Source organism: Sceloporus undulatus, chromosome 6 (genome assembly GCF_019175285.1).
Source record: "Sceloporus undulatus isolate JIND9_A2432 ecotype Alabama chromosome 6, SceUnd_v1.1, whole genome shotgun sequence".
NCBI classification, from domain to species: Eukaryota; Metazoa; Chordata; class Lepidosauria; order Squamata; family Phrynosomatidae; genus Sceloporus; species Sceloporus undulatus.
The window spans coordinates 104,877,487-104,899,925 of NC_056527.1; the positions used below are offsets into that span (position 1 = coordinate 104,877,487).

Consider the following 22,439-nt stretch of genomic DNA (forward strand, 5'->3'; position numbering starts at 1 on the left):
ATGGCTGGCCTCCTTTTATAAAGGAGACAGTTCAGCATTAGCTGAGCCTTTTAGGGAAGAAGGAGAATGGAATTCATTCCTCTGATAAGAAATGACAGAAGCCAGAAGAAGCGGGGTGGGAAGGGACAAACATTAGTCCCTGATGGAGGCTGGCATTGATCAGATCACAGGGTCACAAATCCAACTGGCTCCCTCATCCTGTATAGCAAGGCTACTCACATATTCATCTTGTAAATTCACCAACAAAATGTAGACTACAGTATACTATACCCCTAACAGTCCCGATATGGCAGGGAGAGTCTTGATTAATCCTCTATCATCCCACTTTTTCAACTGTTTTTAAAACACCCCAGTTTCCTTAAAAGTTAGAAATTTATGGATCTGTTTTTTTGTTACTGAGTAACAAACCTCTTTTTAAATTTACATTTTTAATATGGGAGGCTGGATTTGTTTTGTGTGGATGTTTTACAGGGGGAAGGGGGTTCCAAGGGGTAATTGGGTTTATTATAAGTCTGTTTTTCTTGTTTTTTTTAATGTTTGGAAGCATTTTTTATTATTGTTTATATATTAATAATGATTGTGACTGTGTCAGTTTTGTTAAAAATAATTTTTTAAAAAATGTCTCAGTTACTCTCTCCTCTCCCATTTTCCCCTTTGCCCTCTGCTTGCTTCAGTTACGGCAAACTCAGTTCAAAATGCAAAAGTTGTTTTTACTCAGTTAACTCAGCAGGGAGGAGAAGAGAGAAGGGAGAAGAATCTTATCTTTCCTTTCAGACTCAGGCAAAAGCAAGTAGCACAGTCTCTCCTAGCATGTCTGTTTTTCCTCATCAATAACTTTTACCATCTTGATCATGATCTGTTGTTGTTTGGCCACATGTGTTGCTGTTTTCATGTATGAAAGGTTGGAGAGTGTGGTACAGACCAGGAACAAAACAGATGACTATATAGGTCAAATCCATCGCTTCTATTAAGGCTTCTGTGAATATGACAATATTGTACATCTAGAGCTAGTGTGGTGCAGTGGTTTGCACCACACTGCACAGTGAAACTATGACTTTGGACCACAGTTTGAATCCCTCCTCAACCATGAAAACCCACTGGGTGGCATTGAGTAAGTAACACTCTCTCAGTTTCAGAGGAAGGCACTGGCAAACCACCTCTGAACAAATCTTGCCAAGAAAAGCCATGGGTTGGCCTTAGGATTTCTGTAAGTTGGAAACTACTTGAACGCACATGGCAGCCAGACATGATTATTGTCTGTGCATGTGTATACACATATGAGAGGAAACATAATCTATGTGTTATGGATGCTCATGGTAAATCAAAGAGAACTGGGTTTGTGAACAGTTTGGCTATGAGAGTTTCACGTAGGAGTGTGAATGAACCCTTTTGCCAAGTCTGAACACTCTGTGAACAAGTCTGTTAACATGGGAGCAAAGACAACAAAGAGTTCTAAAGCACAAACTAGCAATTTTTACAGGAAATTTATTTTAGTATGGCCTTCCATCCCACTTCATCAAGGGCATGAGGTGTTACCCAGATATATACCGTACATATGCACAGTTCACCAGGCTGGGGTGGGAGAGATTTTAACAGTGAGATCACAGGGAAATTGCAGAAAGTACTGACAATTATGCTATTAATTCATCAAACTCTTCAATAGTTAAGTTCATGCAGTGCTGTAGTAATGGGGGAGGGAAGTTAAAATGAAAGTATTTCCTTCACTTAACTAAGAATCCTGCCCCCCCCCCAATTATATTTTTCCATTAGTCTCCAAATTTCTAAAATTGCAATAACTTAAAATTTCAGTTGAGCATTTAGAAAGACAGCTTAGGCATCCAAAGAAAGGGGGCAGGCAAAGCTACCAAGTGAATACAAACATGGCCAATAGACCTGAACAATTTTCAGTGTCTCGTTCTGCAATGCTAGAAATTTGAGGACTGAAGAAAAATTTCACTGGGGTGGGCAGAATTATTTGGAGAAGGTAATGTCCTTATTTTGCTCCTCCATAGATACACCCCTGAGCTCATGTTGCAATGGCAGCGGGGGGAGAGGGTTATAAGATGCCAAGGAATTAATAATTGTTTTTGCTGCAACAGGCAAAAAACAGAACGTGGATTCCCCCCGGGGAAATTTTGGTATAGCAGCACTGAACATTGGAATCCCTGGGGAATCAGAATGGAAAGACCCCTCTGAGTGAGAGGATTCTCCGCTCCTGCGGTAAAGTCATCCATCTTGGTGTGATGGTTTTGTCAGAAGCTCCAAGGTTCAGATGCATCAAAACAACCCACTCTGCCAGGTCATGCTGATGGCTCATGCCATGGCCACTCCTGTCAGCTGGGCCTTCCCTTTCTAGGAAATAGTTTAGGCACTTGCCACTCATCCTAATTCTTGTGCAGAATCACTCAGAAAGGTCCATTCTAGAGTAATGCAAAGGAGGCATCTGCCCCACTATCACAATGCCTCATGGTGGCCTGTGGGATTGGACATGGCTTTGTTTCACACAAGAGGGCAGCTGTTTTCCATAAACATTGTTCACATGACCTTTTCTCTACTGGGCTGCAATGAGGACACAACACACTCCTTCTAGATGCCTCCAGAGAATATGATCAGAGAGATGGCAGGTTCCAATCTCTGTTCAGCCATACCATTTATGAGTTACGTGTCCTTTGCCTAATCTACTTTATAGGATTATTGAAAGGATTAAAGGTCATGGGAGCATGATATATACTACCCTGGCCTCCTTTGATGATGGCTGGTATAAAGGTATAATAACCACAGTCAAGAAATTAGAAGAAGATTAGGTTTGGGAAGGGCAGCTGTGAAACAAATGGACAGGATCCTAAAGAGCAAAGATATCATCCAAGCTATCATATTTCTCATCACCATGTATGGATGTGAGAGCTGGACAGTGAAGAAAGTTGACAGAAAGAAAATAAACTCTTTTGAGATTTGATGCTGAGGAGACTATGGACAGTCAAAAAGAAAAACAAATTGGTTCTTGAATAGATCAAGCCTGAACTATCTCTGGAAGCAGTGGCATCATGCTTAGATTGCATTAGGTTATGCCCCAAGGGGATGTACACCTGGTGGGGCTTGTGCAGCTGATGGGAAGGAAGGGCAATATGTCCTTTTGCTTGCTCAGCAGCCATGTGAGACCTGAAATGGCTTTCCATGCCAGACCCCAAACAAAAAGCACTGCCCCCAGCACCATCTGCTGCTGGGGAGGCCACAGCACTGTCCCCCCCCCCCCCCCAGCAGCATCTGCTGCTGGGGGACAGTGCTTTTTGTTTGGGGCCCAGCACAGCTGCTCCTCCAAGCAGCTGCACTGGATCCTAAATGGCCCTCCCAAGGCTGCAGCACTGCCCCACAAGCACTGGCACTGCTTTTTTTTGGGAGGGGGGGGGTTAGTACCTTTTGTTTGAGATCTAGGGCAACTACTCCCCAATATCAGATTCCAAACAGCTGTTGGGAGTCTGAAGCATTGGGTGGTGCCTTTTGTTTGGGGTCTGGAGTGGCCAGACCCTGAATGGTTGCCTAGAGGCTGCAGCAACTCCCAACCTCAGTCTTGCTGGGCAGTGGAAGATTGGTCAGAGTGCAGGTAGCCAAAGCAATGCATCAGGAGGGAGGGCAGCAGGACAATCCACCCACCCCCCACTGCCTCCTTGCTGTCTCCCTACATTGGGTGACATAAACCACAGGGATGCCACTGCCTGGAAACCAGATGACTAAATCAAGGCTGTTGTATTTTGGCCACATCAGGAGAAAGCATGATTCCTTAGAAAAAATAATAATGCTGGGTAAGACAGAAAGAAACAGAAAGAGAAGGAGACCACATGCCAGAAGGGTAGACTCAGTCCAAGAGGCCTGGACCTGAGCCTACAATACTTGGCCACAGCAGTGGAGGAGAGGGAGTCTTGGAGATGCCTCATATTCAGGATCACCATGAGTCTAGACTGACTCGAGGACAGTTAAAAACAAGTTTACTTCCCATTTGGAGTGCCCAGGACGTGGAACACAACTTGTGTGAGAAAACTCCTCTGTATTCTGCTGTGAAAACACACTGGGTGACCACACTCTTTCAGCTTTAGGTAGTGACAAACCTCTTCTGAAGATATCTTGCCGAGAAAACCTTATAATGGTTGCTGTTGACTTGATGGCGCACACCATCAATTTGTTGTTACATACAACAATGCACCAGCTAGGATTCAGGTAGCCCATGGTAGCTTTATTATTCACCATTTCTGGTCTTGTTGATAAACCCTTAAGCACCTTTGCATTTGAAAACATATGAAAACCACTAAGCAACCAATGCACGGAGGGAAAACTAAAAGAACTAGTGTTTTACAGAAATAGCATTTTTAATTAAACCAATATTGTTAAAAAGAATACAAAGGATGAATTCAAGGTGCAGGTGCTGTCATCTCAGGTGGAGGCATCTCACTATGGATCTCTCCAACCTCCTGATCCCCAAGCTGGAACAAGGAAAATACTTTTTTGTCTGTTGTTTGGACTGGCACAAATCCTGCCCCCTTTGCCAGGTTGGTTACTCGGGAAGAGAATTCCGATAGCTGTTCCTTGCGAAGGTCGGGCAGGAAGCTGTGAGTAGAAGGGAGAAAGAGGAGTATTATGAATGAAGAACTCAGGAGTTCTGAATTCCCTTCAGTGTCCCAGTTAAGTTGGCTTTCCACAATCCCAAAGGAATCCTGACTCTTTGCACCTTATCTGCTTCCTGAAGGAAAAACCAGTGTAACTCAATGGCCATTAATTCTTATTTGTTTTAGGGCATTCTATTCACGTCATCAGCTGGCCTCATTCAGCAAAAACGTCCAGGACATATTATACTTGGGCATATGTAACTGAGTGGAAAATGAACATGTGCTGCCATCAGTTGTGAAGGAAGCAGAGGATGTCTCCGTTTTAAAAGGTGAGAAGTGGAGCAGGTGCTTCTTGCTCAGGTGTGACTTCCACATTTGTTTCTTTGTTAGAATTATTTATATACTACCTTTCTGAATTTATAAGGCTATTTCCAAAAATACTGAAAAGAAACAGGAAAAGATAACAAAAATACATGTTATAATGAAACATAATCAGTATGAAACAAAAAAAAATAGTGGTAAAATAGCAGATTGAAACTAAAAGTAACAGCAAAAGCAGCTCCATTACTGCTCATGTACATCCCAGGTGAACAGAACTATCTGAACTTGCAACTTGGAACTCAACAAGGGAGGCAACAGGCAAATCTCCTTGGGGGATGGAATTTCACAGCTGATGTCCCACTGCCTGGCTCTGGAAGGTTTCAGCTGGGATCACTATATCCAAAAGACAGGGGTGTTCGGGGTGGATGAGCTCAAAGAATGCCCCCTCACACATCACCAGGGCTTGATTTCTTTGACACTGTAAGCAGAAATCCAAGTTTGGGACATTCAGGACCCTGGAGAGCTGCCCAGTGCTCCCAGCAGGTACTACACTTATCTTGAACTACTCCCTTTAAGCTTAAAAAAACATGGAGCTATCCCTGTTAAACATAGAGTACAGGGATTTCCTCTGTTCTGAACCAAAGCACAACCATACTGCTGTCTCCCAGCCAAATTAATTTGTTTAGTAAGCTTCAACCTATTTAGTATTGCGGACACTAAGGGAAGTTAATCACAGTTGCCAGCAGCTGGATATCTTATTGTAACTGAGAACATTTTGTAAGAGCTAACTGTACTGGCTAATGTGACACTGGAGAATGATCATGGACAATGCTAACTGTGAGAGTTTTATTTGTGATACAATGTAATGTCTCAGGGAATGAATATTAATTCTTGCACATGGGTTTTAATTCTTGTGAGATCATCTGTATCCAAAGTTATAAAACTGCTGTTTCTTATCAAAAGGGTTCTCCTTTATCTTTCAGAAGAGGGTAATGTCGGGCCTTGTTCTTGGTAAGGGTGAGGCCCTTTGGCTGAAGACTGGGAGCTTTGAATCTTTCCCTACTGATTCAGGGTTATCCTGTAGCCCAAACAAGGGGGTGATATGGCAGGATCTATACCTGCAGATTCGACTCCTTACAACATCACAAGGAGTCATCCCTGGATCTCAGGTTTTGGCACTGGAATTTCAGGGCCTAGGACATTCCTGCCATGACACAGGTGAGAGGCAGAAGGGTCATCCAAGAATTATAAATTCTGTCCACTGAAGTGTATATGTTTGCAAAACTGAACTCAAAAGTCCCAAAATGGAATCATAGGTAACCTGTATTACAATAGGACAGGATATAGCAGATAATTTTAAGTCAAATGTATAACTAATCAATGTGGAATCTGCATTGAAATCACAGAGGTGAGAATTGCCAAAAGCAAAATAAAACCAGCTATCTTACAATGGATGGGTAAATGAACAACATTTAAACTAGGGTTTTGCACTTCCCAGACTTTTAATTTGATAGTATAACCCAAGTTGGCAAGACTGTATGTTTAAAAACTGTGCATTTTCTTTTTCACAGTACAGTGGGCCCTTGGTATCTGCTGGGGTTTGGTTCTACGACCCCCCATGGGTACCAAAATCCGTGGATGTTCAAATCTCATTAAATACAATGGCATAGTGAAATTGTGTCCCTTATATAAAATGGTAAAAAGAAAGGTTTGCATTTGGAAGTTATATTATTTTGGAATATTTTCAGGCCATGGACGGTGGGATCTGTGGATAAAAAAAATCCATGGATAAGGAGGGCTGACTGTACAAATATTCAGAAGCAATGTATTGCAAATTCTAGATTTACTATTAAAATACATGCTTGTTTTTGATTTTATATTGTGCATTACTAGTACACACAAACATAATGACTCAAAAACTCTTTTCATGTATCAATGCAAAGGAAGCGAATGGGGACAAAATCATTTTAGTTAGTTGTACCTAATGATGGCACCAGCTCCATTTACTATTGGTGTCCTAGCATTCCCAAAGAGCACCAGCCACCAGTGGCTCACTGCTATCTATCCTGATTGACTGCAGCTCTTTAGTATGTGGGATAGTCAAAGGTCTTTCCTAGCCTGCATTCATTTTAATGTAGAGATACTGGGAATTACTTGGATATTAAGCAAAAGACAGGATCTAACATTTTTTGATAAGTACTATTTAAAAATTTGGATAGATGTTGCTGTTCCAGACATACAGTAAAACTCTGAGAAATGTAAGGATAAACATAATCTGATGCGAAGAGCAATCAAGTAATTAAGACATTCAAATTCTTCAAGGGAGGCTAGGCCACTAAACATGAACCTCACAGCATGGATTTGAATCTGGGGTTTCAGATCCAATCCAAGGATTTTATCTACTGAAGAAAAGTGGGCTATTTTCTCTTATTGAGTGTGTAGGAGGAAGGTTGTAGGGCCTTGCTGTCAAGAAGTGTAAAAATTAACACTTACTTTGCCAGTTCCACAATGAGAGTTGCTTTCGTGGCTGATATCAGATTCAAATTTGGCTGTAAGAAGTGGACCATACTGCAAAAGACAAGCAGAGGAGGAGGTAAGTATCGAGTACCTACCCATGTTACTTCCCTGTCTAGTGATGTGCAAAAATCCCTTGATTTGGACATTAATAAATTACTATGAATTTTCTCAGCATTTGCTTTGACGCCGGCAGCAGGGGAGGAGGGGAGAGACAATTTCCCCACAAAAGTTCTCTCTTGCCTCAGAATACTGGTGTATGTCTGCCAATGGTGAAATTTCCCCTGGCGGATTGCAGTTCCCAGCATCAAACATGGTTGAGTTGTTTGAAAATCAGGTGCACCATTCCCTCTAGTAGCTGGTTATCTGATTATATTCTTCCTTTCTTTCTGTCTTTTGTCCTCCTTATTCTTATCCTTTTTTTTTTTGTATACTGTTTATTACACTGGAAGCCATTATTTTAAATTACGGTACACACTGTGCATTGGCAGAAAAGTGCTATATAAAATTTGGTAAACAAGCAAATGTACTTATCTGGGAAAGAAGGCAGAATTTTGAATATGAATAGATGTTTGTGTTGGAAACCAGGCAAAACATTGGAAAGAAACATTTGAGAGAGATCCCTGCAACAGAGAGGAAATTTACCAAACACAAAGCTGCCTGGTTGGGTGGCCTAGTCACTTCAGCTCACAAACTCCAGTGAGTTCAATTGAGAAACAAGGGCTAATATTAAAATAATTTCTGTGTGAAATTCTTTTGTAAAAATTGAAACAAAGAAGCAGGCTGGGAGCCAGGCTGCCTGGCCTGCAAAACGCTAACCACACAGGCATAGAGAGAGCCTCATAATTCTCTCTTTACATGTGGAACTGAAGAAGAAAAGCAAGCGGACTCTATTTGTTATACAATCTAACACTACTGAGTTGGACAAGCCTGTATTCCAAATAAGGTGATTACAAACGTTACTGCTTCACTGGGCTAGACAGACTGGACTTCTTTCTTCTTCAAGCTTCCAGAAGCTCTGGCTCCCAACACAAATGACTATTCTCTCCTTTCTCTACAATATGTCCTGCAATATTTGCTTCCATAGCACTATGTTCCAAGAGTGCCAGGCTCTCAACCTTTCCCTACCTGCAAGAGAAGAAGATGAGGTGGAAGAGTCCTCTGTATTTGTCTTTGTGATGGAGCTCAGAGAGGCAGTTGAGAGGCAGGAAGTAGATTTTAACATCTTCTGTGGCAGGAGGCCCTGTGTTATTGGAAACACACAGAATAGTGAAGGTAGCAAGGGGTGGGCGGGCATCAGACTGGGCAACATCAGACTGTGCAAATGAAAATACGGGCTCATTTGAAGCTATTTTATATTGAGATAGACCACTGGTCCATCCGGCTGACTAGAAGTTGCTTTCCAACAACTGAAGCAGAAAGACATTTCCTAGCTTTGAGATCTCAAATCCTTTCAGCTAGAGATGACAGGTGCTTCATGTGCTTAGCCTCTCAAAGACAGGTGCTCCATCACAAAATGAGGGAAGCTGAAAAGGTGAACAAGTCTAAAACACTTCATGATGGCTCAGTTCTTATTCGACTGGAATCAGATGTTGTCTTCCAACTCCAGCAGCCACTCAAACTGTACCACTGGAGGACAAAAGGGGAAGAGGCATGCTGCTGGGACATATGGGGAAAAATATCTCTAGCCAGTTGTTTGTTTACTTATTGTCCTTGATTCCATTTATCTGATGTACTTTCACTTAGAGGTTTTAAAGGGCTGGGAGTCATTCAAACATCTGTAACCAGTGCTGAAATCTTGGACTAGAGAAGAATCTAAACCCATTTTGATACTCAATGGCACTGTGTTTTGAAGCGTGTTCACAACTCCAGTGATCTCTCTGCTCTGGTGCCACAACCAACTACAATTCTCAGAATTCCATAGCATTGAGCCAGGGCAGTTAAAGTGGTGTCAAACCAGATTATTTCTGCAGTGCGGATACAGCCCTTGTCTCCTTAATGTTTTCTAAGCCCATTCAAACCAAGAAGTAAACACTCATCAATCTGTTGGCTAAGTCTTCACGCCAAGATATCCTGAGGAAGCTCTTTATGCAGAGAGCACTGCCCCATTACTTACCATTGGAAGCATTCAGCCTGTTACAGTCACCACTCCCTTCCTCATTAGAAGCTGCTGATGGGTCATAGTGAATGTTATAACGGAGTTCATACAACATGGCAGTGATATTGTGCAATGATATCTCCTGGGAACTCTGTGAAGAGAGAAAAGACTGACTTGGAAAATGTGTCCCCGCTGCTTACCTACCCTGAATCTAGGAGAACACTGCTTTCACTCCATTTTTTATCCCTTGTCATTATATAGCTTACCTTACTGGGGATACCATTGGTCATTTTCAACAGACTTGGATCTTCTGACTCAATTCCAAAGGTGATGTAGGGGCCACTGGCGATGTCTCCCCAGTATCCTCGGGCTGGCATTGGCTCCCCTTTCTGGGAGATAAAAAGATATAAATTGGGTAATTTGCCTTCTACACCCCACCTCAAGATCAGTGCCTATTAGTTAAAGAGCCCAGCTGGGAAAAAAGCAATTATAAAGACAGCCTAGGATTTACAGAGAAAATTTGGCAGGCAGGGAAACTGGCAGGCAAACTAAACCCTCTCTTCCTATTTACCAGGTCTCCACTATAAGTTTTCCCCACCGTACATTAGTATTTCAAGGCAAGAGTGTTTCTCTTGGAATATTCTGTCCTGCTCTCAGTAGGATGAGGACTGGTAATGGCAAGTTAAGCTTGAGGACTGCCCATATCCCAAAGAACAAAGAAAAAAAGGATGCCTGAAGTAGGCCACTGTCCATGGAAGCCTGTGGCATGTAATAAGTATGTCCACTTTTAAGGTGCCACAGAACTCAGCTATTTTTGCTGCAAATGTTAAGGATGATCTCTCATGCTAAATGTCAGTTAGCACTGGCAAAATGAGTGGTAAAGAGGAAAAATAAAATCCAAGATTAGGAACAAATATGGCAGTCTTGGAAGGAAGGAGAACTTTGAAAACAGGTCTACTGCTCAGTTGGCCCCAGAATCACATGTACAACTAGAGTTAGTCTCTAGATATGTACCCAGAGTAGGAGAATAAAACAACCACATCACAACAGATTTTCATGAATTGAAAGCTATAAATTAAGACTCCCTTCTCATGTTATTTCAGAAACAAGCCAGAGATTTTAGTGTGTCCTCCATGCTCTTGCAGTAACAGGAAAAAGAAGGTTGGAATACTCAGGAATCCTGTACTAGGAATAACTGAGTTCACATTTCTGCTCAATCTTGAAACTCATCCACAGAATCATAGAATTGGAAGGGATGCTAAGGGTTGTAGTTGAACCATTTGCTAGTGCATGAACCCACCACTAAAAACACCCTTGAGTTTGTGATCCAAGTTCTGGGGCAAATCATGCTCCATCAGCCTAACCCATGTTACTGCAGTGAAGATAAAGGTGTGAGAGACAGTAGGTGTACTTGAGCACTTTGTAAGATATAAAACAGGAGTGGGCAACTGTTGGGGGTGAGGGTGCTGCACTGGGGAACTTGGAAGAGCATCACCCTCTGCCCTCCAATCTCAATAATTTTTTCTCAGCAAAACTGTTTTGCCCCCACATGCCTCCCAAGAGATGCAAGGAAGGCAATTTTACCATGTCTAGGATTTAAACATCAGGAGTATTGTGGCAAAAAACCTGTGGGGTGTTGAAGCCCCTCAAACATGCCTTTAGGGGCTGCATGTGACCTACAGCCTGCAATGTCCCCACCCTGGTATAAAACATGTAATGAACAAATAAATAAATACATGTAAAGGGAACTGACAGAAGGGATCTTCTCGTGAGTATAGACTACCCTCTTTATATCCTGTTCTTCCCCCTCAATAGGAAGAGGGAATCCAACCTCATAGTCTGTCTTGGGACTAGGACAGTCATGCTGCAGATTGTCAAGAAAACATGGCAGCTCACATGTCTAAGAAGACGACCAGATGCCAATGTCTTGTTGGGGACATCATAAGCTGCTTCCCGCATTTCAAAGGCTATGCCTGTGCTGCGCCAGTGGAAAAACTCATGGGTGTTTATTACATTGGCCTAGGAGGAGAAAAAAAATCGCAACAGAAAGGTAGTAAATTCTTGTCATAATCTTTGCCCAACAGCCCCAAACAGAACCAGAAGGCATTGCTTGACTATTGTTACGCACCCCATGTTCATGAAGCTTCATGGTGAGATCCCAGTCACACACCCCACGGCGAGCATCGTAGCGGTTGCCTAGGTACTGCCGGACACGCAGATCCCAGAGCTGCTGAATTTGGAAAGCCTGTGGATTGGGATTCCTCCAGAACTGGAAGATGGCTTCCAACTGATCTCTCTCCCTGAACTACCCAAGAAAGAGGATATGTCAGTTGCTGGAACCAGGGTTCCCAAGAGTTATCTCAGTCAGGAGGAGAGTCTTGTGCAATTGTAAGCAAAGTGTGGTGCCTGGGCAACATGGGGCCTTCAGGGATCTCAGCGATCACAACATACCCCAAATGCATTCTGGGGGCATTTTGCCATGTTTTTGGTCCAAAGGAGAGGCCTTTTGTAAAAAGAAGTCAACAGGGAGTGATTTCTAGTCATTTCCTGCTGTTAAAAAAGGCACCTCCTGTGCTGAAAATAGCCTTTGAGGCCTAAAAATGGTGAAAATGCTCTCCCATCCTCTACAGGGTGTTGGGGGATGGATGGACTGTTTTTAGAGGGCTCCTGGGGATTAATGCTGCCTCCTAGCTTCCCCCAGTTGCCCACTGCTGCTCTGAATGGGTAGAATGTAGGGATGTGACGTAGGATGAAACCTGAATTCTCTGGACATAAGTCATTACAGGGGGTGGAGTTCTGAGTCCAGAAAGGCAATGATAGTACACTCTGTATGGCTTCATCACTCCTGTAAATTCATTGTTGGATTATTTTACATTTTACCTTGAGGGCAGAGAAGTCTACAATGGGCAGATCTGTCTGCTGGAAATCAGAGTCTGTGATGTATCGGATGAAGAGGCTTGCCTTCTCCTGCAAATAGGAAGCAGTTTGGCTCCGGAGCAGAGTGTTCCCCATCAGCTCTAAAAATGCCTCACTCTTCTCTTGGGTGGGATTAAAAAGAACAAACATATCTTTTGTTATTATTCAGCAGACCTTCACTTTCCTTGAAACCTCATGCCAGAGAAAGATATAAGATTGGAAAGAAACTGAGGGAAGTGATGTTGTTTTCCTTTCACCTTGCAGCCCCATCTTCTCTGAAGGCTCCAGAGCCAGACTCAAAAACAGCAGCTGCCGACCCACAGTTTCCAGATTGTTCTCCAGCACATAGAACTGAGGAAAGAAAAGAAGCTATTAGTGTAGTATGTTTTGATCAAACAGCTTATCTCCTAGCTTCAGAAACTGAGTGGGACCCCTGGTGCATCTTGCCCAATACAGCACTGCCTCTGACTAGCAGCATTTCTAGCCAAGGTGTCTCTCTGTGCCATGAATTGATGCTATGAATTGGGAGATACGAGACTCTGCTTGGGACCCCCTGCGTATAAAATGTATGTTCTACTTCTGGGCTCCTTTGGGGCTAGGAAAAGCTTAAGCAAACAAACCATCCTTCCCAAAAAGGGAGAGGTCACTCGTGGGGAACTCTACAAAAGACAAGGAGAAGCCCTGTCTTTGAACTGCTTTTTATCACTTCCTCCATTTTCTTTCTGATCAGGTTTTTGCCTACTGTACCAAATATGAGTTAGGAAAGTCTTCTCATTCAAAATCCAAAAGTAACAGCAGAGTGAGCCTTTATTAAGGCATAAAAGGGCCATAAAGAAGTTGCCCAGCTTTCAGGTTCATCAAAACTCTTCCACAATCAGGATGAATGTGAACTAAGAATGCCCCCACCCACCCATGCACACAAAGAAACAAGATGATCTATCTTCACTCCAATTTATGTAAATTGTCCATCCTTTTCTTTAGCTGGGCTAATAGGGCCAATTTACATAGATAGAATAACCTGGGAGAAGAGGAAGATTCTCTTCTAAAACTAATAATGCACAGTAGTATGATTCCCATTGAGAATTTGACAGGCAGACGAGAAGGAATGCTGAAACTGTGTGGCACAATTATCTGCTTGTCAGGGAAGGGACAGCCACCAAGCACAGAATTTTCAAAGACATTACAAGGGTCTGACTAGCGTGCCTCTCATGAGAGAAAATGGACTTAAAGGCCAATAGAAACCATCAATCTTATTTGATTCTTATCCCTGCTCTTCCCAAGCCTAATTTAATTACTACATTGGAAGTAAAGCAGATGTGGTGCTACCACTGCATGTTCTCTCTCTCTCTCTCTCTCTCTCTCTCATCTTAGCAGACTGCTAGGTATAGTCTGGAATGGCTGGTTGTATTTTTGCACTTGGAGCCAGTGGTTAGAAGATGGTTTGCTGAGAAGTGGAGAATCTCTCTGGGTTTTTGAATGAATGAGATATTCATCTAGGCTTTTGTATGTGTGTATGTACGTGTGTGTGAGTGAGAGCAAAAGAGGGGGGAGAAACTGGCAACTATGAGAGAAAACTATGAGTAGGCAGAGAGTAAAGGAGTGATCACAACCCATACTGAATGCATGTAATAAAAAGGAACTACCCCTTTCCTGAAAAAAATCCTGGTTCTTTGATGCCCCAACCCAACAATATATATATATATATATATATATATATAATCAAATTAAAATTAAAACATTAGAAACAAACATTATTTTAAAAAAAAATTAAAAAGGTATGGACTCTTGGTCAGCCTCTTGGTCAGTTCCATGAGCCCACATGAAACCCCTAGTCCTGCTACAGCTGTCCAGTTAGGTCTAGTTCAAAATAAACTGGCTCACTGTCCAAAGAAATTGGGCATCTTTACATTCCCTCTCCCAATGTAGCGCATTAGAATACACTCCTATGCCAAAAATTCCAATAATCCTAGCCATGTGTATTTGGAGACCTACACCAAGACTCTGACTTCCTCCCCACCCTGCTCCTATTCCTTTTTCTTCATTCATGAAAGCAAAGTGTTCTTGCCATGAAATGAGACTGAAAAGCACTGGCTGCAAAGAAGAGTGCCCTTGATTTGCCACCTTGTGTTGAAGGAAGGTCACATCACAAGAAGATGTGCTGGTGAATGCTGTCTTGTAGGAGATGTAATGGAAAAGGCGGGGAAGGGACCTGCTGTGATACTGCTTATGTGACCCACACTGCCCCCATCCTGGCAGTTCTTCAGCTTTACACCCACCCTCCTCACATATGTCAGCCTCTGGCCTTGCTGAGCTAAAGGGCCCTCCTGGATGGACAGCTGCCAAAGCATATCTTCCAGATGCCTCAGACAGGAATTAATTAATGTCACCACACATTTCAGGGAAGCGTAAGGGGGCAAAGGCAGCATCACTTCTTCACATGTTCAGTGTGAGTCACAGTTGGAAAGGGGACTAAAGGGAGTTGGCTGATCTGATCCAGCTAATGCCTGGAACAGACGAGCCAAATGCGCCATGCTGGCATCGATTTTAGGGTTAGGGACCGCGCACCAACCGCACAGACCCTAACCCTAGCACAGACTAGGCGGCGTAGTAATGGCAGCGTCCCGTGTACACGGGCATCACCATTGTGACGCAAGCACCGTGCAGCATCTGCATAGCACCGCATGTTGCTTACGTCGCAAGTGTACCACTGGCGCACTCTCAATGCCACTCCGACGCCATAAAAAGAACCCAGAAATAGATGGAAGCCGTGTGGTTTGGCTTCTGCAGCTTTCCTCTGGAGGGAAATATGCTGCCGATAGACCGGCCCTTTGGGGCGGTCTGTTCCGCACCTAAGATTGCCAGGTCAGAACTATCCCAGACTGAGATATCAGCCAAAACTTAAGAATAACCTCTGGTAAGCATGATACAGTATGCATTAATCAGAGTAGCCCAGAATATGACATTCAACTAAAAAATACCATATATAACAAATGAGGAAAATATAGACACACTTTTCAACACTGGGTTTTGTTTTGTTTTTGCTCTGTAATGCCTTTCCCTTGCTTGCAGATGCAAAAGTGCAGCCAGGCCCTGAAATCTGGCAACTCTAGATCCGGCTCAAAAAAGAAACCCTGTCCAACTTCCCTCCCCGAAAAGTAACCCAATCCCTTTGCTCTTAGATCCTAGGAAGGGACCCTTATGGAGACCTAGACAGACTCCAAAACAAAAACAAGCCTATTCCTGACAGATTCTGCTCCTCATTAAATGTTTATAGATGTTTTAAAACCTGCAAGTGCTTTACAATAAGGCTATCCCTTCATACAATGTTTGGCTCAATGACACAGCCAACTGGTTCAGTTTACTCTTTTCTGAGTGCTGGCCTTATCATATGGTATTGGTAAGAAAGTCCCCTGATTGAATGTAGCCTTCAAAGTTGGGAAAGTATACAGTACAGGCCGATTTCACAGCCTTTTCACCGATTTTTGCAATTTGCCTCATTTTGCTATCTTGATATGGAAGAAATGTACATCACCACAATTCAATGTTAAGATCTGAAGCAGTGAAAGGCCAGATTTGTAGTTTGAGAGACAATTCCCCACATTTGCCAAAATTGGGAGGCAGGGGAGTATAGAGAAAAATGAAAGAGTAGTGATTGGACATTCACTTTTTGCTTTCTGAAAATCATTTAACTTTAAAATGGCTGTCTAGGGGGACTCTACTTTGTTTAAAACAGTAAGCACACATGGACTCTTTCTCAAGTAGTCATTCTTCCCATCACCACTTTTTCCAGAGGCCACACAAACAACTTTTAGGGTATAAGATTCCCATCCATAAAATTTCTTTAGGAAAGCAATAAACATGCAAAGGCATGCCAAAGGATCACTCATTTTGTGCAAAATAGTACTCACATTGAGGTAAATATACTGCTGCCCAATGACAAGAAAATACAAAATACATAACAAAAATACATCAAAGTGTAGACATGGCTCAAGACAATCTGAAAATCAAGGCCAGAAGAAGAGGTTTACACACATTGATTTTTTTCCGTGGCCACCGGCGCACTTGACTCATTGTTTTGAGGATGTGACGGCCATCTATTGATCCCACAAGCAGGATGTTCAGCTCAGGAATACCATCCTGGGATGGCTGCACACATTCCACAGATGTCTCCAGACCTGTTGAGTAAGTGAAATGGTTGCTCATGAACCATACTATAGGCAAATTCTGTTTTTCCACTGGGAAACTTTTCATGCTAAAGAAACAACAAACCCCAAAACCAAACGAAAACACCTGCAAAAGCTTCAGTGGGAGTCAGAAAAACATACTGTTGATATAGTATTGAAACCAACATAATTTGCATGTTTTCCTCAAAAACTTTCACATCATTTTTAATGTATTGCAAGGAAGATAACATCAGGAGAAGAAAAACTGCTAAAAGATCCCAAGGTTCAGTAGATTGGCTATTTCTTTTGGATGACATCTTTTACCCTGAATTGATCTCCTGACCCCAGGAATGTTAGTCTCCTTCCTTAGAGGTCATTAAACAGAGGCTGGATGGCCATCTGTCAGGGATGCTTTGATTTAAATTTCCTGCATGGTAGGGGGTTGGACTGGATGGCCCTTGCGATATCTTCCAACTCTATGATTCTATGGAACTTCTAATTATATTGTACTATATGTGGGTATTAACTGAAATCTGCTTTGAGAGCCATTTGATGATGATGATGGTGATGATGATATACAGATGGTTAAAGGTATATAAAGAAGGAACAAGATTTACCTTTGGAATCAGCTTTATGGCTGAAGGGCAAATTCTGTTCTTCCTTGGCTTTCACTCTTCAGTGGACTTACATACCCATTTGAAATTGCCCCCTCTCTGCCACGCTAGAAGTAGGCTGTGTACTTCATTTTTGAAGCATCCACATGGTCAGCTTAAAGATTTATTTTCAGTGCTTTAATTTCCCATTTTAAAGGGTGTGTGTTTTAACTCCAAGAAGGGCCAGGGCTTATAGGTCATTTTGAGACTAAAGAGAGAGTTGGCCAATTTGCTTAGTGCAAAACTAATTTTCTGCTGCAAAGCAGAATAAAAGAGATTGTGCCTGAACAAGATCTGTGAAAGAAGATGGCACATGTGTCTAAAATGTGGTAAGTGCATTTCCATACCTGGAACTCTATCTGCCTAGAGATAGAGTTGAAGCCGAAGAACACGCCTAGAAGCCACAACGAGAGTCACAGATGTGACACTTACAAGCCAGAATCCAATATCGTGGTATTCATTATACAACTTTATATAGCAGTGGTGCTTAGAAACGTTGTTCGTGAAGATGTGTAACAGGATACCAGCAACAGTGTTTTTGGTGTGCATTGCCCCCCCCCATCCAGTGTCCAAATACACAACAGGAACGATGTGCATTGGTCACTTTGAGGGCTCCCCTACACAGTAATGTACGTAAAAGCAGCCCTTTATTCGGTATGGATATTACAGAGCCACCCAATTCTAATTCTCACAGGCATAAGTCCACATACTTAGACCTAAGTCCCCCAACAGGATTCCTGCCAGAGTCTTTTGCCAGCCTGGATATTTTCAAACATAGCTCTGCACTCTTAGGAACTGGAAATCCAGAGTTGGACTGTTATTTTACTTCGAATAAAAGTTATCATTCTCAGGAAATCAAATTCTGCACCAGAGTCCAATGCAATAACAGAAGGGAGTACTCTAGGTACACTTTAGCACTGTCTGAAAGTTTTCTTGTTTACATCAAAGACCCCTAAATAGGGAAAACAGTGGCCTTCTGGCTTCAGGTAAAATATGGGATCTACACAGAAGTTCAGCCTCACTAGTTAGGATAGGATCTGTGGATTTTACAGATGCTTCCTACACCCAAAGGTATCTCTTGACAGAATACATTAGGCTAGAAGAAGCTGTTTTAAATTCCTTGCAGAATCTGTGGGACAGGAAAGTACTTTCACCATAAACGAGACAAGCTAAAAGAGTGGAAAAGAAATTGGTGGAAGAAGTGGTACATACATGTGGCTTGTAGGTCAAGTGCTGGAGAAAATCCCCACCAAGCTGTGGTGCCAAAACCGTTGCCACTACCTGCTGCTGTCATGGCTGCATAGAAAACAAACATAGTGGTGAACACATCTCCAGTGGGACGTCCCAAAGCCTCACTCACTCTTCTGCTATGATCTCAAGGGCTCTTTTAAATCCTTAATCCATACCTTGCTTTCCATTCCTCTTCTCTCCACACATCATTGCTTCAAAATTTCAATAATATCATTGAATTTCTTATTGAATAAATTTCAAAAAATAACATATTATTACTCTAATTAAAAGTCAATACTATTATTGAACGTTTTATCCAAAAATTGTTTTAGTCCAAACTTTGAAGCTATCCAACTTGTTGAAGACCATCCACAAAATTGGTTAAGCACCTTGAATACCTCCTTTAAAGTTCAAACTAAAACACAGATTCATTGCTCAAATGATGTGGAAGCCATTTGTTGTTGTGTCCCTTCAAGTCATTTCTGACGTATGGCGTTGTTGTGTCCCTTCAAGTCACATCTGGCATATGGCAGCCGTAAGGTGAACCTATCATAGGGGTTTATAGGCAGGATTTGTTCAGAGACAGATGGGCGCTGCCTTCCTCTGAGGCTGAGAGCATGTGACTTGCCCAAGGTCACCCAGTGGGTTTCCATGGCTAAGCAGAGATTTGAACTCTGGTCTCCAGAGTTCAACACCCAAACCACTAAGTCATGCTGGCTCTCACAGGAGCCACTGGAAGCCACTAAATCCATGGCTGTGGCCTACTATTGAAGGACACCAGAGATCTGTGCAGGGCTATTGTTATATGTCAGCTCCAATCCAAAACCTCCCATTGCTGCTGATTATTTACCAATATATTCTATAAGCTCCATTTCTACTACTGCTATGTTACTGCACTAATTTGGACTCGGAGCAAGAGTGTTTAACTCAGCATGAATATCACTCACCCAAATAAACTGGTTTTGGACTTTTTAAACACAAATGAGGTTTGTGCCTAAGCTCAGTAACCCTAAATAGTTTATTCAGTCAAATAATTGAATCATGTTTGCATGGTTTAGTCTCCTCATGGCAATCTTGTAGAATTCCCCAGTTGCAGCTACCTCTGTTGGCAGAATTTTAATTTGGGGTTTGTAATTTAAAGGGATCTCAGTTCAGTGACAGAAAAAAAGTACTATCAAGACTAGAGTACATATAAAGACAATCTCTGGCTATATTCCTCTCATCTCTATTGGCATTATTAAGCCTGTATTCAGCTTCCACATAGAACTAAGTGAAGAAGGGAGTAGCTCTGTGGACACCTCTCCAGGTAGAACTGGGAAAGAAGCCTGCCTGAAACCTTGAAAGCTTTCATTGGTTAGTATAAAAGTGCTGGACTGGAGATGGATCAATAGTCTGGCTCAGTATAAAGGAGCTTCCTATGTGTTTGACATGCAAAACCTGGTTCATTGTCTGACACTGTCAGGCAGTCCTTGAGAAAAACTGTGTCTGAAACCTGGAGACCTGCCAGCCCATACAGAGCTAAATCGACTAACTGTCTAACCTGTTGTAAAGCAACTTCCTAAGTTCCTCTACCGATTCCTTTAGCAGTCTCAGGAAGATGGGGGATGTTAATACATGAGATCTATAGCTGGGTCCCATGTTTTTGGAAAATAATAAGAAGTAAGAAAAGGAGTTGGAGAAGGCGACGACACAGTGTTTGATGCTGTTGTAATGTTATCAGCACGGGGTAGTGGCTTGAGTGTAGCAGTTTGAGTGCTGGACTAGGATTCTGGGAGACTAGGGTTCGAATCTCAGCCATGGAAACCTACTGGATTACCTTAGGCAAGTCACAGTCTCTCAGCCTCAGATGAAAGTGATGGCAAATCTCCTCTGAAAAAATCTCGCAAACAAACCATTTGTCTTAGGGCTGCCATAATTTGGAATCAACTTGAAGGTACACAGCAACAGCAACAATGTTATCAGAGCAGCAGTCAAAATTAATTTGTCCTTTCATTTGTACCGTACATTATAAATGGTCCATTATAGATATTTTCATTTGTATGCTGCCCTTCTCTCAGGAGGGACCCAAAGCAGCTCACTGATAAAAACCATTTAAAAATTTCAATAAAATTCAAAACAGTTGCTTTTCAATGCAAAGTGGCACATCACCACATGCGCTGAGTAAAGAAGAACGTAGGCTCACTCTTCAGTTTAAAAAAAGTATGTAATGTCAAAGACTTTGTTCTGTGTCCCTGTACAGCTGATGTCAGCTGGAATAAGCAATGCTAGACTAGACAAACAAATGGGATGTAATCCTATATCCTCACATTTGGGAGCAACGCTCTGTTGAACTACGTGGGACTAACTTGACAGCACACTTTTATAAAATGTTGTTGTTGCAATCTATGTTTTTATTAGGAGTAGGGAATGCAGACATACTACAGGTTTCTTTGTGTGGAAGCCTGGAATGTCTAGTTTGTTGTGGTAGCAGAGCTTTCTGATGGGGGCTACAAATCCCAGGATTTCTTGGGATGAAGCTATGGCAGTTAAAAGCAGTGTCAAACAACATTAGTTCTCCAGTATAGATGCAACCAGACATGCAGGGCACATCTGAACTGTAGAAGTAATGCCACTTGACATCGCTGTATTATTATTATTATTATTATTATTATTATTATTATTATTATTACTACTACTACTACTACTACTTGTATTCTGTTTTCTCTCCCAAAACTGGGACTCAAAGTGCTGTAACTGCCATGGCTTCATCCTACAGAATCCTAGGATCTGTTCTTTTGTGAAGACCTTTTTGGCAGAGGAGGCCAAAGACCTTGCAACACTACAAATCCCAGGGCTCCATAGGATGGAGCTCCTGCACTTAAAGTGTTGTCAAACTGCATTATTTCTACAGGGCAGATGCACCCGCAGATGTTTCGATGCTAGATTCTTCCTTACTTTACCCCAGGGGAGATTTACCTTGCTTCGGCTCTGCCCCCTAATTTGGGGTTGTGGTTGTTATTGTTGTGTGCCTCCAAGTCATTTCTGACTCACAGCTACCCTAAGGTGACCCTATCATTGGGTTTTCTTGGCAAAGTTCTTCAAAGGGCGGGTTTGCCATGTGGCCATCCTCTGAGGCTGAGAGAGTGTGACTTGTTCTAGGCCACTTAGTGGGTTTCTATGGCCAAGCCAGGATTCGAACCCTGGTCTCCAGAGTCCTCAGTGGTCCCCAAACTGTGCTCTTTAAGGGACTTTGGACTTCAGCTCCCAGAATCCCACACTATTGGCCAACATGGCTGAGGCTTCTGGGAGCTGAAGTCCAAAAATCTCTTAAAGGGCACAATTTGGGGACCAACTGTAACCACTACACCACACTGTCTGTCTTATGTGGACTAATTTATCCTTATATGGCTCACAGCTTCCTCCTTTCCCACTCCCTTTTGGACTGCCAGCCACCCTCCTCCCAAAATGGAGCCCCTGTTACAAACAAATCCCAGCCTGTATCACCCCTTACTCCTACTTGGATACCCACCCTGGCGAAGACCCGCCCTCTTGAAGGGTGATGGACAGCTCCCTCGCACAATCAGTCGCGGAGACAGAAAAGGGCCAGCAGCGAAGAAAGAAAATGGAGGACCAACTTCGAGACGCGGTCACCATGGCAACGGGCCTAGGGGCGGCGCGCCAGTCCTGGATTTTCCTAGTTGCTTGCTGGCTGCGCTCCGTCCAACTTTGCAACAAAGCAGGCCACTCCAAAGTGACAAATTACAGCCTCATTAAAGTTATCCTTGCTTTGCCAATGCTGGGCAAGTCACACTCTTCCAGCCTCCTCAGGGGAACCTCCTCTGAACCAAACTTGCCAATAAAAGCCCTTAGGGTCGCCATAAGTCAGAAACGAGTTGGAGGCACACAACAACAACGCTTGCCCCTGGCGGCAGCTCATGTCCCACTAACCATTTGTTGTTGTTGTTGT

General features: G+C 42.7%; 1 protein-coding gene across 1 annotated transcript; it reads right to left on the bottom strand.

The window, feature by feature from the left end:
• Window positions 1-4,337: 4,337 nt before the first annotated feature.
• On the bottom strand, window positions 4,338-22,092 carry DNAAF3 (dynein axonemal assembly factor 3). Its single transcript, XM_042475560.1, has 12 exons — window positions 22,002-22,092; window positions 18,476-18,559; window positions 16,480-16,622; window positions 12,705-12,798; window positions 12,412-12,569; window positions 11,660-11,836; window positions 11,428-11,550; window positions 9,798-9,920; window positions 9,550-9,682; window positions 8,562-8,676; window positions 7,413-7,487; window positions 4,338-4,599 (listed from the first exon to the last, which is right to left on the bottom strand). Exons 2-12 carry the CDS (start codon window positions 18,555-18,557, stop codon window positions 4,404-4,406), a joined length of 1,419 nt encoding a protein of 472 aa, XP_042331494.1. The 5' UTR covers window positions 18,558-18,559; window positions 22,002-22,092; the 3' UTR covers window positions 4,338-4,403.
• Between the last annotated feature and the right edge of the window lie 347 nt (window positions 22,093-22,439).